The sequence below is a fragment of the Nomia melanderi genome, chromosome 11 (genome assembly GCF_051020985.1).
Source record: "Nomia melanderi isolate GNS246 chromosome 11, iyNomMela1, whole genome shotgun sequence".
In the NCBI taxonomy this organism is placed as follows: Eukaryota; Metazoa; Arthropoda; class Insecta; order Hymenoptera; family Halictidae; genus Nomia; species Nomia melanderi.
Window position 1 is genome coordinate 6,171,812 of NC_135009.1, and position 18,723 is coordinate 6,190,534.

The following is an 18,723-nucleotide window of genomic DNA, read 5'->3' on the forward strand; positions in this document are numbered from 1 at the left end:
GATTACCATGTGTCAGGTCCCGGTACAACAAAGCGATCAAAGCGATATCCTGGCGCCAACGGCGCGTCGCGTCGCGTCGCGTCGGCTACGATGAACGGATCGAGCCGCACCGCGCGCACCGAGAATTCTCTCACCTGCAAAACGCGCAGCATCTGCCGCCTCGGTCCCCCCGTCGGTGCACTTGCACTTGCGCGCCATTATGCCGGTGCCCCGGGGCCAATTGTCATTAACATACAATGCCGGTCGCGGCCGATACCGGCCGCGCGCAGACGAATATCCTCGGCCCGTGATTTACCGGCGCGAATTAATCTCCCGCGTTAAATGAAAAGCCGAAGCATCGCGTGGGTGCCGCGCACGGGAAGAACGTGGCTGGCTCCCGGGGACATCGTGAACGCATCTCGCTCGCTCACTCGCTCTCTCTCTCTCTCTCTCTCTCTCTCTCTCTCTCTCTCTCTCTCTCTCTCTCTTTTTCTCTTTCCCTCCCTCTGTTTCTCTTTCTTCCTCCTCTCTATTCCCTTTCTCGATCTCCGCGCGTCCCTTCGAAAGATCGCCCGCGTCAGATACGAGCGAGATGATCCCGGCCACAGGATTTTCTTCCTCGCCGTCACGCAACCACCGTATCTCGATGGTGGTTTTTTCGACCAGAGATTGGATGATATTTTCGCGTGGGTCCAGCGAATTCCGAGCGCTCAACGGACGGTGCACACGGTTCGCGAATCGAGACGTTGATGGAATCATCCTTTCTTCAGGATGATGAAGTTTTCGGGGATTCTTTTCTTTTTTAGGAGGATTTAACACTGATTTAATTTCTTGAGTCATTAGTACTACGATTGTTTAATTTTACTTTGAATACGTTGGAGCATATCCGTCACGGTTTCCTAATGATCGTGATTTACAACGTGGGAGAATTGAAAACGAGAATTACTTAAACTTAATTCGATTAAACAAGAATTCAGAAAGGATATGGAAGACAGAATTGTGCAATGTTATTCAGAACAACTGTGGTATATGAGAAAAGGATCTGAAAAATTGTGTTTCAACCCTGTAATCGCGGGCAAGTTGGTTTTTCGGTATGAAATCGCAGACTAGTTTTATTTGTTATACAGATGCGTCCCAAGAGTTAGATTAAAAATGATACAAAAATAGAAACAAAAACAATATAATAATAGGAGCTAAATAAAATACTCAAGGGAGGTTACAACTCGATTAAACGGGAAACCCGGTTCCCATTATCTCATTTTTTATAAAAACACAGTCGACGCGATAATAGCGTGTCCCGCTACATTTTACAAAATATTAAGAACATGAATTCCACGTTGCCGCGCTTGGAAAGTTAAACAATAGTTCTAAAAGAAACTGTTAAACTAAATCTCCAAGATGACTCGTTAATTCTCAATTCTATTCCTTCTACCAAAAAATAAATATTACCTATTAATTATTCTTTGAAAAAAAAAACTCAAATAATCTCCACTAAATGTTCGGCTAAAGTGCCAAAAGGCTGCATTTTGTCCAACCAACAAACTCCACCATGTCCATCGTAAGAACTCGTTAAAGGCCCAGAGGCTAGAAGGGTCGCAATCACGATGATTCTTAATCTGCGCGCGGCAGAGGGTTTTCGGGGAAACGGGTCGCGGTGAAAAATATCAGAGCTTACCGCAGTAATGGACCAGGATATGAAGAGTGCCGGCGCGGATCCGTGAGTCGCACCAGGAACTGGCGTCGACCTGAGGCTCGAACAGAGAGAGATCGAGGCCCTCCATGTCGCTCTCGCCGCAGGAATCGCTCAGGGGCTCGAAATTACCGCTGTTCACCGCGTCCTCCTCGTTCGTGATATCTTCGGCGAGATTCTCACTGCCGCCGCCGCCGCCGCCGCCGCCGCTGCGGCATCGTGTCGGTGTCATCGCCATTTTCCCTGAGGATCCTCGCCGGACACCTCTACCGACTTTGCCGCGTTTATCGAACGAATCTGAGGACACCTGGGTACCCGATCGGCGGGTACTCTTTAAGATCGACGCTGGATATTCCTCTGTAACCGCTGGACACTAGCTAATTCATCTTTGCTTCTCGCTCGCGTCGCAGCTTTCGATGGGAAAACTGAAAGCATATTTCGTTCCTGGTAGCTCGACGCAGGTGGCGAAAGTGAACCGAGGCATATCGAAACTCAACGATCGTGACGCGGTTACCGGCGGCTCTCAGACGCCTTGCTGTTCTCGCGAGTTAATCTTGCGTCCCCCTAGGCTGCTCTAATAGCGCAATCGAGTGTGACTAATTTTTTGGAAATTGTGTTTGTATTAGACTGTTATGGTAGTTTATTGGTAACGATAATATATCGTAATTGTTAATCCTTTGTCCTACGATTTATTGCTCAATTATGATCCATAGAACTATTTCGCCATCAATAATTTATTAAGAAAGAGAAGAGGATTATAGGCATATTCTATATCAATCTTTACCCCAAAGTATAATAATTGATAACGGAAGAATAATATTTAATTTGAAATCAAGAGAATCGAGTAATGTTCATGCTTGTTAGATTCTGTTTAAAATCTACACTACGCGCCTGACACATTATTGTAAGGCAAGGGGTTAAGGTATATTTATTTAATGTAAATACATGTGGGATGGCAGTTAATATTTCATTGTTTTAGTTTATTCCCTAAACAAGTCGTAGTGGCAATTCATATGCGGCTGTTCTTTAGTTTCTTAGTACCTTCTTTCTCCCCTGTCTTGTTCCGTTTGATGTGTCCGCGTGTACGAATTTATACTTATATACATTTTTATGTATCTGAATAATCTGTGTTAATTCATTGTCTCCAAATCCTATAATTAACAATAATATTGTAATGATGGTTGCGTACGTGGTATCAGAAAATAGAGAATTTATTGTAGAGAAATAAGTCAAGATCAATGGATATTCTTTTGTATGAGGTTTTGTTTTTGAGAGAAATTGTTATGAAGATCATGTATGCTATGTTAATGAAGGAATATATCGAGGTGGAGTTTCATAAAAATTTTGTATAAGTTAACTCTTAGAGAAATATCTTACTTTCACGGGTATTTACTTTTTTGGGCCATTATTCATGCTGATGGAAACAACTCTGAAAGTTGGGTCGAGGAACATATGGTCGGATATCTTGGGAACAACTGGAACAAGAAAACTTCGAAAACTACAGAATTCTAAACTTTTTAATAAACAATTAGAGTTACGTATATAAAAATCAGTATCTAAATAAACATACAAATCTGTAAAAGTTATTAATAGGTATAAAAGAGTTATAAAAAAAGTCATTATAAATCTTAATTCAGGGAATATGAAAACAAGTCACTATGTAATTCCTATTGGCGGAGCGTATAATTATTGAACTTCCTGCCATTATCCACCTACACAATTGCAAAGAATCTGCAATCACGCTACCAACTACTGTCACATCTATTCTCTACATCAGAATTTTCGCTATTGCCGTTGAAAAGCGTTGAAAACTTAACTACAAACATGTGAAAGTTAATACCAGTTTACAAACTGTTATTAGAAAACCTGCAATTTATACAAATTGGTTGACATTATTTGGTCATTCGTTATTAAGTCGAAGCTAACGATGTTTATCGTTCACGAAAGCAATGATTCCTGTACACTGAATAAATAAACGAAAGATAAATAAATAAGTGGAAGATCTATAGATTTCTAGATAAAATCCGATTACAAAATAGCGAAGATGTGAAAGATCGATGAAACCTTTCTGTTGTCGGCGGAGAATGCGATACTGATGGGTCAGATAATGAAGCTAGTTTAAAAATAACGTTGATGGAGGAGTTCTCTCTAGAGAACCATGGAAAGGCCAGTCGAGTGGAGGAAAATTGCGCCCATGACACACGAGGAACGGAGAGCCACTCGCACAGACACCGTTCTGAAAGTGGAGCTCTCTCGTGTCTGAAACGCGAAGACACTCTTTAATTAAGCGAGCTTGTAATTAATTGCCTACTCTCTGTCCATCCCTCTGCGCGACATGTCAACGGGACTTATGACCTATCCAACGACACCGAGTAAGCGCCCTTGTCGGCTCGATGACCTCAAATGGCTACAAAATTTCAAATCTTACCTCCTCTCAAATAAATTGCAAGTGTCACAGAAAACAAAAAATCGTTAATTAAAGAACATATGTATCAGAAAAGGTAAATGTAAAGACACCAAGGAAAATAAAGTATTACTGGTTTCAAAACATGGCAAGTTAATATACGTGATCACTTAAATAATTCAATGCTAAAAATTTGTGAGAGATATAAAAGAGTATTATGAAATAAGAAGAAAAAACAGGAAATTAAATTAAAAGTTCCCTTTACTTTCCATTTTCCCTCCTAACACGAACTGTAAAAGTAAAATACTGCTTTAAATCAATTTTCGCAGTTAACTGAATTGCGAATATGAAATCTTTCACGTGGAAAATTCGTTTAACAATTTAAAAAACAAATTAAAACTGTCTCTGTAGCGATGCAATTTTCCAGGGCACAGAAACGCACAGTCACGGTGACTTTCCAGTTCTAAATCTCCGTCTATACCGACGCCAGTGATCGTTACTCTCATTTCTTAATGACTCAGGAATGCGGGACAACTTAAACGAAGGCTTTACAATTCTCATTACAGTGAAAGCAATTTTTTTTCCAGTGACACTGGTCGTTCGGAATCAGTGCGTGAAGATTTGGAAGATGAATAGGTGGCTACGAGACACGCGCGTAGGCAGCTTGTAAGTACGTGACTTTGGTTACGAAATGAGATGCATAGACGAGGGTACGGTTTCCGACGAACGGCTAAGTACCTAGACTCTTGTCATCCTGTACGCTATCTTGTTCCCGACTCTTCGAGGACACATACTGCAGATTCGATCTCGACAGGGCGCGCGATAAAAAGGATCTTAGTTTAATTAGGAATATCCGTGAATTTAGAATCTTGTACTTATTTTATGATGAACCGAGCACTAAATTTATGTTATCTGTATCGTTAATTAATTCGCTAGAATGTTCGTGCAGGTTATTAATAACTAATGTAATCTAAATGTGGAAGGCGTTCCATAATTCGAGAATATACAATAGATAACATTAGAAATATAATTAGAGATCTTTCTTTTATTTAAATTTATTCTGAATTAATCACATTGGAAATTGAATAATTTTTATTATCAATTGTATTGAGAATCGATACTGAATTAATAATACATTATTGATTTATTAATAAAATCAACTTTTATATCGCCTTTATCTTTATTAATTTATTTTGTAATCCTATGTATAACTTATATTGATTTATTAATAAAATCAACTTTTATATCGCCTTTATCTTTATTAATTTATTTTGTAATCCTATGTATAACTTATATAATGAGACTTATATAAAGCTATTATTATTACTCTTTTACGGTAGAAATTTCATAAATTTTTAAAATACAAATTTCTATGGAACTGTTTAAGTTTGAAAATTGTCATTAGAAAACAAATAATTATTTCAACTCCGTGTCTAGCTATAATAGTTATCAAAACATTTAATAAAATAAACCCACATTTAAAGGATCATTTTCACTCCTGCAACATGAAAAATTCTTAACAAAGAAAGTATGGTTCTAATATGTTTCAACTAAATCTAAATAAATATCCACAATCAAACCAAAGTATCTCAATTTCGATCACCTATCCTCAGAATAAATTACATACGCCTAAATAATTAACTCATAAAAACCTAACGATCATTCGCAGTCACCGCAGTCAACGTCGCTCTACCACTACAAAAATGCCTAGAATGTCCTCGATCATTCATAGACCCAGCTAAAAACCATAGACTCCTATCAATTAAAATTAACGACTCCAATTACGACACTTGAAAAATCGCAAACCAGCAAAGACAAGTAACATCAAACGATTCGTTCCTCGGTGCGCCTGGCTTCGGTATCGCAATAATTCGCACGTATTTCAAATGAAACGTCGAATCGCGGCGGAGAGAATCCTACGATCTAATCGCGCAGCGGAAATAGCTCGGCTCGGTGAAATTCCAATCGGCCACGATCGACACCGCGGAACATTAATAAATCGGGCCCGGCGCAAACGCGGAGTGTGTTTTATCGTATATTTACAGAGCGATATTTTTCGTTAAACGGTGACGTATCACGACACGCGGCGCGAACGTAATGCGAACTGGCAAGGGGACATTAATTACGCGGGGCCAGTGAATGAGATATATCACGATGTGGCGTGCCGTTCTGTCGATAAATTATTTACACGTATTTACACGGCCCGCTTCCCGTGCGCCGCGCCACGGGCCCAGGACGCTGCCACCGCGGATGTAAAAGTGAAAAAACCAGTTTCATTGAAAAAGGACAACGGGCCCGGCGAGGAAGGCTCGCATACCGAGAGACCCGGGCGTCTTCACGCCGATGGAAATCTATTACGAAATTCGCCGGGACGGTTTCCGCCCGGAACACTCGAGTTTTACACGGCTTACATCGAAAGTAAGTGAAGCCTTTGACGCTTCGCTCTGTTGTATACCGCGCGAAATGAACAATGAAACAAAATATGCTGATATAGAAATACACAATAGAAGCCCATATAACGTGATTAAAAAATCGTCGAAAAATAACTACGGAAATGAGATTTTCCGTCAGAAATTGATACAAGCAGAGGACCAATTTAATATTAAAAACACCGAACAGTTAAATTAACTTTTTGAAATTTCTTCATAGGAATCTCCAAGAGTGTATGTATTGAAACTTTAATTGATTTACAATTCAGCTTGCGTATTGCTAAATCAATTTCTTTAATAACTGCTCAGAGAAACATGTGTTATTTTTTTCAAAGGGTTGAAGTTGTATGTGTAGATACAAACTAGAAAAGACGATGTAAATACGTAACTGAAGGTGTAGCGAGTCAATAAACTTTTGTAACTGGATTAGAATTCGAATGTCAAATGCGCTGGTTCCTTACAATTCGAATAGTTATAGACTAAAGTCTGAAATGGAAAGGGCGAGTATGACTAATGCTTAGAGATGAACCCTGATCTTTTGTGACTTAGTGTTTGAAACTTGATCTTTCGCGGATGTCCCAAAACGATGACTCATTAGGTGCAACGCGGTACGTTAAACTTCTTACCGTTTTATGGGTAATTCTTATATTCCAATTGTATATGGACTGACCCGATAGAATCAGACGCCTTTTCAATGGCTCCATGGATTTTCTAACCCGGCATAAGGTACGAGCAGAACCGTTTTGTGAATTTACCGCGGAGAGTTAAGACATATTGGGCAACCGGGATACGAACCGTTCATTATGAAAGCAGTATAAATCAATTTTTCCTTGTGTCGAAATATGATATTCAAGGGTTTTGCTATAAAGTGATAATGTATATCGAGTTCGCTCACGTTTCTGTAAATTAAGAAATAAATATATCGTGTAAACGACTTTTATGGGAACTGAGTCTACTGGCATATATATTTCCTCCAAATATAAACAGAGTTTTCTAATGATTTTATATTCCATTTTTATAATAAAATCCATAACAAAATTCAGTTTTCTTGATAAATGATTATACAGAGGGATTCACTAATGATTTTAGAATATGCATCGTAAAAATTATTCTTAGGGAACGAGAGATATTGTGTACTACGGAAACAGAAAAGGAGATATTACGAGTTAACTTGAATTTATTACCGTCAACCTTGGCCAGCAACGATTCATCGAGAGCAATGAGAATTAATTTTAGTTCGTTAGAATCAATATTGGTCAATCTGTAAAAGCCGCAGTTAACGCAGAATTTATAATAACACGGTTTGTAAACCGGTATTAACTCCCACGCGTCTTCACTGTTTTTCGTCGTAGAGAGTGAAAATTGATAGTAGACGTGACAGTACTCGGTAGTATAATTGCTGATTCCTTGTAATTACGTGGGTAGAAAATAACAGGAAGTCCAATAATTGTATACCCAAACCAATCCAGTATATCTTATTATCATTAATTCTTTGAAGAAGGCGTAATAAGCAATCTAGACAATAATTTCGGGCATTAATTAGGTACTTTCATTTATTTTTCTCAGATTAATTTTACTTCTAAGTAAACATCTTATGTAAGACGTTATGAACCGAACGATAACGTGTAACTTTGCTGTCACGTTTACCTACAATTTGTTGCATCTTTCATTTTATTCGAAATTTTATATACGAATCCATATAAAGGGAAAATAATTATGAACAAAAGGTTTTTACAATCTCCGTTCCCTCCGATGTCACTTGACTTTAAAATTGTACTTTATTCTTTTTCTTAACAAGTTAAGTAAGTATTACTAAAAAATAATCAATCGTTAACCCTTATGTCAGCAATCAAGCACCTAGGTATATACCCATCTTTAAATTGTCTCTCACACAGTTTGTCATATTCTTTGAAAAATGTGATACAACTATCACAAATCTCAATTTGTCTAACGCCCTCACTACGATTTATGCTTCAAAAATAAAAAGTACAAATATTACAATATAAAAATTTAAACAAACGTAGAAATATCGGTTGCTAACACAAGGATTAAACGTTAAATTAGTGACAAAAACGTTCACATCGCAGAGTTAATTTCCGCCGAAAAATATCGAACTAACGCGTCAATGAATCCGTCGCATCTCCATCCAATGTCCAAAGCGAATAGACCGATCCACCGAATTTATTGGGACCGCGTGGAAAGATCAAGATCACACGCTTCACGGAGATCACGTCGAAGATCACGGCACGTGAACTGGTTTCGCGAATACCGAAGAGGATGAGCGTGGCGTGTGCGTGGCGGGCCGTGTGTACGCGTGTATGCGCGTGTGCAACGACAAAATAAGAGTGAGGATGGTGAGGAGCGGGAGAAAGAGCGAGAAAGGGGCCGAAAGATACAAGGGGGCAGAAAAAGGAAACCCGGGGCCAGAAAAGAGAGAGGTCGTTCGCATCGAAGTTCGAAGTTGGCGGGCGAACCTGTAATCGTTTCGTGACTATGGAGTAAAGGATTCTTTGCCCTCTTTATTTCCCGTCTCCAGCCCCTTTCCCGCTCGACCAACACGTTCCCCGACTAGTAACTAACAATTCTATGTGAAAACATAATGAAATTTCACAAACACTCGGGTGAGACTTGCGACTTTAACTCTTAATACTGGAACTACCGCACTGGTCAAAATGATATTTTCAACCAGTTAAATTCGTTTAACGAGTATACACGTTATGTTGAAACTTGAAATGATAATAATTCTTTCCACGCGGAATTCTTTATTTTTTCAGATGAACATGTAATACTTCTTTGTTTCGCTTTAGGTTTTCATTAAAATATACTTTAGGTGCATTCGTCTTGTCTTTGATGAGTACACGCTTCATTTTTTTATTTTATTGCGCGCAAAACGAGAGATTTTTGAAAGTAAATTCCACAGTTAACAGGTTACACGTCAATAAAATAATGGTTTTAGTTATTTTATTTTACAATTATTGATATTTTTAATGATTTAGAAAATAAAAAGTTTCACTTGAATATTATAATGATTATATGAAGAAGTCAAAAAAAATGTATTGTTACGATCTTTATAAGGATTACATATCAACCCCAATAAATGCTCGGTAGTTCTAGTGGTAATACTGCACGCCGGTCTGCGTAACTGCCGGATTTCTAGTCGATCGATTAATCGCTGGATCATTGTTATTGCGAATTTTAAATATGTGTAATACTAATCCAAAGTAGAATTGAAAAATTGCATTCTTTGTTCTTTTGGATAAGTTAAACATTTCAGGAGCTGATATTTAGCCAGTGTATAATGTGTAAAGTGTTACAGTCGTTCTGTCAGATACATGAAATTCTGATTTATCTGCATTGTTTTCAATTTTTTTCTTCCTTTCAATCACGGAAATTAGAAATTTCACCTTTACACAAGAAGATTGAAGTAGAATCTGGGTTGTGAAAAGAAACCAGTGCGTTACATATGTGTGGCATGTGACAGCCAAAGAGTTAAAGTACTACCCTCAAAATAGATTTCCCAGCCCGAAATATCATTTACTTCGTGTTGTGATTTATTTTAGAAGAGGATAAAAAATTTATGCGCAGATTAATCCTCAAAAGCTGCCTTAAATGAAATTTTAACTTAGGTAAATTTTCGTTTTAATACTACTGGTGTGTTTTAATATTATAATATTTAAAATGATCTGTAAGCAAATATGATTTCACTTTAAATCTGGTAAATTACTTAATATCGGAGAAACTGCGGATGTTTACGGATTTATAGCTTCCTTTCATGGTTGCAAAGCATAACAAAATAAGCGTAACGATTAAGCCTCTACATTTGCATACATATTCACAGTCTATTTACCGTGAAACAACGTTTGAAACAAGATTTAATTATGCGGCTTACATCTGAAGTATCGGTACATTCTATAAACTGTACAAGATTCAAACTTTTTAAGTGAAAGACTACAGATATTTACGGAAGCAATGTAGCACGCAATCACGCTGGAAAATTTTAATTAGATTCATTTAGCTTTCTTCATTTAAAGATGAGACGAGCCGAGAACTAGAAAGTGTAATTATGAAAAACTAGTTCAGTGTAACTTTTGTAACTTTTTCATTCAAAGGCCGTATCGAAAAATGAAAGTAACTACGAAATTTATGGAAATTGTTCAGTACGTGACAGACTTTCACGTTCCAAGTTTCTAAACACTTCTGTTCTTAGTTTCAATTGACTAAAGACGTGCCAATAAATTTTATCAAAAAAATTACCTCAAAAATGTGACAAAAATCTCTATCATGTTCAGCCAATTAAAACTAAAAGAAGTAGCACAAATCACATAATTTATACTTAATTGTCTTCCATTACGACGAACAAAATAATTACTAATTTATTAATTTCTAATTAACACAAAAATCACAAAGCGTAAAATAAGCCTTCAATACATTTATGACGAGGAGAAACTACACTGGTAACAATGAACAATTTAACATTACGAAAACATTCTCTTAATATCAAGTACACAGGCAACCATAATCATCATCCAATCCATGAAATAGAGAAAAGTTCTTTACAATATTAATTATTTTTTAAATATATACTATCATTATTTATTAACTCTTTCAAAAATAACGTTTAAACAGATTTGTTTACTTTAGCACTTAAACAGAACACGTAGATTTACGTTTTTGCACATTTGAGTTAATTTAATAAAACAATGATGCTTTAAAAGCACGTATATATGTTTACCTCGAAAATGCTTGAGGCTGGAAAAAGATAAAAAAAGCACCCTTCCTTTAACCAGTTAACAGTGTTTAAAGAGTATACACGGCATGTTAAAACTTGAAATGATACATTCTTTCAACGCGGAATTCTTTATTTTTTCAGATAAACATGTCATTCTTCTTTGTTTCGCTTTGGTTTTTCATTAAAATATAACCTAGGTGCATTCGTCCAGACTTTGACAAGTACACACTTCATTTTTTCATTTTATTCCGCGCAAAGCAAGAGATTTTTCAAACTAAATTCCACGGTTAACAGGTTACGCGATAAAACAATATATTTTCAATTTCAATACCAAACTCCACCTCACGCTGGTCGCGACGCACCAAAACCCCTGTTACCAAGACAGCATTTCACGCGAACGCGCGTCAGTCGGACAAATCGGCCATCACGGTTCCTCCGGAGGTGTTCACGCACCGCGACTAATTACCCGATTCGAATCCCGCGGCTGGCGTTCCTCGAGCCGCGCCAGTGGCGCATTCATCATCGGCGAACACGCGGGGCTAAACGGTGATCGCGGCAATCATCGCGATCGACGGATCGCCCAGCAGGTGCGACGCTGGGGACCACCAACCGAGAAGCCGCGGGAAGAAATCGCCGGTAAAGAGACGCTCGGCTCGTAAAATCGGCGGCGGGTAGAAAGACGAAAAAGAAGAATGAAGAAAAAAGAGGGGAAAAAGGGTGTAGCAGGGCTCCTCGGGCTTTAACACGAATGTTGATGAACTCTGACATTTCGAGGAGGCCGAGCGGAGCCGAGCCGAAGCCGAGTCGAACCAAGTCGACTCGAGTCGAGTCGAGTCGAGTCGAGTCGAGTCAAGCCAGACCAGGAGAGCCTCCGAACGAACCGTGTGCTACGCGACCGACCTTAAGCCTCTGGAAAGGATCTCGAGAGGATCTGTTCCGGCTACCATGAGAACCTTACCGATGCCTACTTACGGCGAGCCAGACGGAGCGGAAAGGAAGAGAGAAAAGAGGGAACCCGAAGTGCCTACTTACGACAACCGCGATCCCTCGTAAACATCGGATGGAGGTCTCCTGGGAATCCGCGGCGGGAACAAGGATACCAGGTGCACTCGTCCTGATAACGACCCTGGAAGTACTCGGCCGGGCCGAAAGATCACATACTCGGCGATTTTTCGCGGCGACCGGCTGATTTACGATCCTCGGGAATCGGCCGATTCGAATTCGGTATTAGGATACATTGGATGCGTGCTCGAACGACCGGTTTGCATTTCTGTGACACTTGTCGTGTAGAATGTGTTCGGTTAATTGCTATTGCGTTTTAGACAGTCCTTTGGCTAACGTTTTGCTGATAACGAAAGATGTAGTTATTGGAGTTCTGTCCGAGCTGGAACATTAGGTAATAAAGGAACATTCAACTTATAGCGTGCTGATATTAAAGAAGGCTTTCGGGTCAAACTTTGATATCTGAAAGTTGTATAGTCTGATACGTATACAAAGGAAACTACCGAATTTTCCTAGAAACAATGTAAGTGGTTACAGTGGACGGGTATTGATCGTTTGATGGAGCGCAGTTTTTCTTTTTATGTGAATCATTCATAGTGCTATTGCATGCTACCTAATAAAGCAATTCTCACCTTTCTGTTATTAGTAAAATATTTAATAAAGAATCGCATGAAAGTAGATACAAAAGAACCTCTACTAATAGTCCAGATAAATAGAGAGTCAAGAAAAAATGTGTCAAAGCATACTTGCAAAATTCGATATATCTAACCCCTTGCCTTATGATTTATTTCATAACTATAATCGCTAAAATTTCTTCATCGTTAATATTAAGTGATAATTTATTAGGAAAAGAAACAATTTTGACGCATATTCTACTCTACGTTTACTTCAGAGGTTAACGATTGATAACAGAATAGTAATATTTAATTTATATTTAAAAACAATAACACTTAGAACACTTAAATAGCACTTATATTTCTCAAATGTAGTTTAAAATTTTCGTTACAAGTCTGACACGATATCGCAGGTCTTGCTTAAGGGTTAAGGTATAATCTAAGAATCAAAATTATTGAATTTATGGATAAACAAGGCTCTGAACGATCTAGAAAAATAGTGAGTCGGTTAATCTAGGTCCCACTGCAATGGTAATCAGCTACATCCATTTTGCATGACGCGTGTCAAGGAAATGAGAACTGGTCGTCCGAGTACACATGCAATAAAGCCGTAGCCTGGCGCGCTGCTTTTCACGGTCACTGATGTCGAACAGCGGGGCGAAAGGGGAAAGGAGTTGGTTAGTGATAAGGGGGACGCGAGAGAGTACCGAAACATGCGCGGTGAAATGTTATTGGTCCACTTAACGCGCGATTCGCTCGTGTGTAGATCACACACGATGCCGGCTACTTTCGCGCGCGACCCCGAGGCCGCATTTGAATAAACATCAACGACAATTACGATTACCGTGATCGAGTAGTAAAGATAACGATTATTGATACCTCATGGGTTAATGTTATCGGTGACGCACGCGGGAAATGGAAAGTCGAATGAACACTGGGATCGGGGCTTGTTTGCGAGCCAGGTACGATTTGTCCCGTTAAGAGTTGCTTTGGAATCTTGTCTCGTGTGAATGGTTTGAGTATACTGCTGGAAGATTACTTTCAGAGAAAATTTAAGATTTAAACAGAGTTGGGTATCTGATTATCTAATAATTAAAATACAACTTCTTATACGATTGCCAATTGCTAGATGTAGTTAGATATTAATTAGAATTCAGAGTCATCATAAGAAAATAGTTACTCAAATGTAAGTAACGAATATTTGAAAATAGAAATACTTGCAAATTACGAAATATTATTTTTGGAAGCTATTTACTTCCTTTAACACTTTTCATGGACGTTTAACACTAAAACTACCAGACGGGTCAAAATGACCCATTCCTGATTTTTTCTTTTTGCAATGATTTAAAAAAGGACGGATGTTTCTCTGAGAAATGATGACTTAAAGAAATTGATTTAGCAACGCGCAAATTGAATTTGAAGTCAATTAAAATCTCAATAGATGCACTCTTGGAGTTTCTATAAAAGAATTTCAAAAAGTCAATTTCACTGCTCGGTAGTTTTAGTGTTAATTACCTACGTACTTTCAAAGATGTTTTATTTTCTTTGCTTAGAAAAACTACTGATATGAAAGACAATCTTTGAAAACATCTGGTTTGTTGCACCTCCTAGATATACAAAATCTACTTAGGTATTCCACGTATAAGGGATTAATGCACTTGGCCACAACCCCATCGTCTAATAAGGGTCATGAAACTTAATGTCGGAACCAGATCCTTTTTTATTTCTTGGGAGATATAGATAAAACCGTAAAGAGCGCGCGAAGAAAGATTATAAAGATCGATGGTTCCGGTCAGCTCGATGAGACCACGTCTCCCCTATAAATATCGAAGAAAGCTAAGGCGTCCGAGACGCCGACGCTGCATCGGCTTTACTATGGAACTTTATGGGGTAAAACCATCTCAGCATTAGACCAAATAAAAATTAGCAGTGGGACTTCGCACACTGTTCGAGTTATTTCCACCAGATAGTGATAATTATCTAGCAGTTTTCTGTGAATTATTCTCTTCGACGAGACTACTTTCACCGTTTGAATTATTTCCATCTACTTACCACCCTTTTACCAAAAGTAGTAACCTAAAATTATGTAAATATCGACAATACCTTTTTTATCATCTAAAAGAGGTACACATTTGATGAATTGTTATTTGATTGTTAAAAATATTTTTCTCATCACTCATACAACGATGTAAATCGTGGCATACATTGAAATTGATATAGAGAAATGCAGAATAATTTAATATGTAATAAAGATAATTGCATAGAGATTGCAACATGTTATCTTGAAACATGACCAAGCATGTATTACTAATTCATAATAAAATCCTTCATCTGCAATAACTTAACGATTCTTTATTTTATAAATTGTCTAAAATGGACAATGAGAATACTCCCTTAATGAGTCAATTTTGATTACTTGGACTATTTTCAACGGAGGAAAAATGAAAATTATCTCGTTTACGTTATCACAAAAATTTAGGAAAGATTACTTTAGTCAGGGAAATTATTTTAATTGTTTGCATTACTTTCGTCAGCAGAACTGTTTCAACTATTTGCATTGCATTATTCCGCACGACTATTTCAACTACTTTAGCCACTGCATGTATGTAGAGGAATTATTTAGACTATTCAAGGTATTCTATCTACATATTTAACGTATTTTCGTCAGTGGGGCCATTTGAAATGTTCCTACTGTTTCTACTATTTCGAGCATTCTTACTATTTCAACTATTCCAACTACTCCGATTATTCCGGCTGCGACGATTCTATTAGCAATTTCGAGGATTTCATTTATTTATATCGTTAACATTTATATAATACCATTGATTCCTTTGTTCCAGATCGTTCATATGTATATATTGCAGTCAGAGTTCGTATTCTCCTATCATTTCATTTCCGTTTTATATCCTGTTTTAATCTCGTCCTTCATCATATTTAGTCATTGCAAAATGTAGTACAATATAAAATCATTTATTTCATAACACTGATAATACGAAGGATTAAATTACATTTACTTTTATCAGAATGACAAAAGTGATAATTTATAAAAAAACTGAAACTGAAATTTACGTGGTAAATGAAGTTACAAGTAACTTCTCTTTCTCTCCTTCTCTCGTCACTTCGCTCGTCTGACAACCAAATCATTACTATTTAAATGGAATTATCTTTAAACTTAAATCACCTCAAATCCTATAAGAAACGTTTCAAATATAAATAAGGAACTCATTACATACACTTCTCCAGTTATTACCATTATGTTCCATACTTCGATTACTAAAAACTCTCACAAAGTATTCACTAGAAACAACAAAGTGATTCAACTTCAAATTTCAAAATAGATCTCCAAGAATAACAAAAATGTAATTCGAACAATGTTAACAGTGTAATCGATTCGGTGAACGAATTAACTATAATCGTTCACCGGTCTATTATGTAATTACTGGCCGACGATCATTGCTCTTCACAGTGATAATTTAAATTCTCTGATGCATCCTCGGTGCATCTGAATCTGTTTATAAGTCGGTTACACGCAAGCGAAATAACAGCGGCGCTGTTATGCTGTGGACCGCGAACGAAAGGGAGCAGAGAGCCAGCCCGATGAAAAAAGGACGGATTAAAAAGGAAGAAACCAGAAACGAGATCGAATCAGCTGAGAGGGAAGCCGCCTTCTGGCGAGCCAGGCAGAACGCCTTCTTAAATCAACGATACGAGGAAGATTTGTCAAAGGTGAGGCCGACGAAATCGAGCAATTTGTGTTCCAAAGACGGCTACCGTTCGTTCCGTGCACCGTACGTGCCAAGAATTTCTCGGTATTGTCGGCGATCGTACAAATTCAATTTGCTTTTATTTCATCGACGATAAATTCCAACTTTCCTCCTCGTAAAATTATTACATCATTCTTGGAATTCACACCGATATTCTCACACTGCGCGCATATTTAGCTTACATACGCATGTTGCGACTATCGACAAATTTTCAGTGGAACGAATATTTTTGAAATTATTCATAATATTTATATTCATTTTCACAACAGCATTTTTGTGTATTTCTTTTACTGCTATGAATGCTGTTTTGTAAAACTTCCTACCTATACGGATGTTTTCTATAATATTTCTAATATTTATCATTGCACTGCGGGATTATATGCACATTTAAATTTGTAACAACACAGAGACACAGAATTTCGATAGAAAACGATTTGTGATGAAAAATATGAACACTACGTTTTGGGTACTTTATATATTCTTTTCGCATCGTGTGCACTCTGTGCAGTTTTGCACTTTCAGATTTACAATAAATACATCAAAATCCTATCTATTTATTATACATATTTCTAAATAATACAGAGTATTTTTTGATAAAGTAATTTAAAAATAAGATCTTCGGGAACAATCGAATTTAAAATAATTTCAAATAGTTCTGCTAATTCGAAGTAAGTTCTCTTAATGTCTCTCACCCGATGCAACCAGCGAATAAACTTAAAATGTTGAGTCAACCGCGAGAACACAACCGACATTTATTTAGGAAAATAATCTTGATGAAACTTCTCGGTGAAAGTAATATATATTCAGGAAACTCCATACCATTTATCTAATTTATCTAACAAATGGCGTGCTCATTCCGAGACTCATGTGAACACGATAGCACCCAGTATCATGATATCTTAATTGCCTCAGGAGTCGAGCATTCAGCGCATATACTCTAAACAATTCAGTCACGTTCCAATAAAACCCAATCCCGTTTGACGTCGATCTGTTATAAACTTTCTAACCATATCGATGCAAATAGTTCACCGGTTGAAGTTGTTGCTGTCCAATAGCTGAACCTGTACTCATGGAACGGAGTCAAACGAACGAAGAGCTACGAGGGCTGATCGGAACCAGAGAGTTGGATGAAAATGTAATCTGATTACATAGCAAGATTAACTGAAATGCAACTCTCGATTCGATTGCAAGTTGCTTCCTGTTAATTAAGACTTTCTATTTCTAATAATATGCTATTACCTGCGGTAGTTACCTTAATTTCAATTGCTGCTTACTAATAACTGACGATAATAAATAACTACCATTTTCTACGATTAAAAATAATGTAATAGTAAAAAGTGATTTATAATTGAATCAACTGTGGTATTTTAATAAACCGCCGAGAAATTGTGATATAAATTGATTACAATTCTGCTTAATCCGAATCGAAACTAATGAATAATTCTTTAAAGATCGATCGCTTTAATGTTAGTGATCAAAATGGTCAGACCACTATCTTGCGTGTTTACTATGAAATATATTTTTCAAAACTGATTATTTCTTTGTCAACGCAGAGTAAATTAATTACGTATAAATTCAAATATTTAAAATTTTGCTTCCATCAAAGTATTAAGTTCGATGAAAGCGTGCACGAGCGAAATATCTATGCTGATAATTTACGTTGGACATATATATGCGTCGTCTGTCCGCAATCGGTTAACCAACCAAAAGTGGAGTAATCTATCCCCGGATACTCGAGAACGTCGAAGCGATCCCAGAACATATTTCAGGACATGAGTATTCACAGAGGCGACGTCATTTCCCCAGTTGCAGCGATGCTGCAAAGAATGACATGTGAATACACATCAACTACCAGTCACTTTTCAAACAGGATTTTGAAAGTATTCTATTTTACTATCGCCTACAAACTAAAATAAATTATGTAATAATTTATATTGTAACACAGTTTTGTTTCACATTAAAAAAAATTCTCTTTGACTGAAATTATCTCTTCAGCGTCTGTTTAGTATCTTATTATTTCTGCCAGACCTGTTTACAAGTATAAAATGTTTGATCCGCAAAATTCTCTCATGTTCTACGTAACCCAAAAATTATATCTACATACATACTTCT

The 18,723-nt window shown here is 37.4% G+C and overlaps 1 protein-coding gene across 1 annotated transcript in view; it reads right to left on the reverse strand.

The window, feature by feature from the left end:
* Positions 1–18,723, reverse strand: part of LOC143175065 (uncharacterized) — a 98,655-nt gene that overhangs the window by 75,226 nt on the left and 4,706 nt on the right. The window contains exon 2 of the mRNA XM_076372023.1: positions 1,655–2,094. Within this exon, the coding sequence (XP_076228138.1) occupies positions 1,655–1,907 (253 nt within the window). The 5' untranslated portion in view covers positions 1,908–2,094. The remainder of the gene's footprint in view (positions 1–1,654; positions 2,095–18,723) is intronic.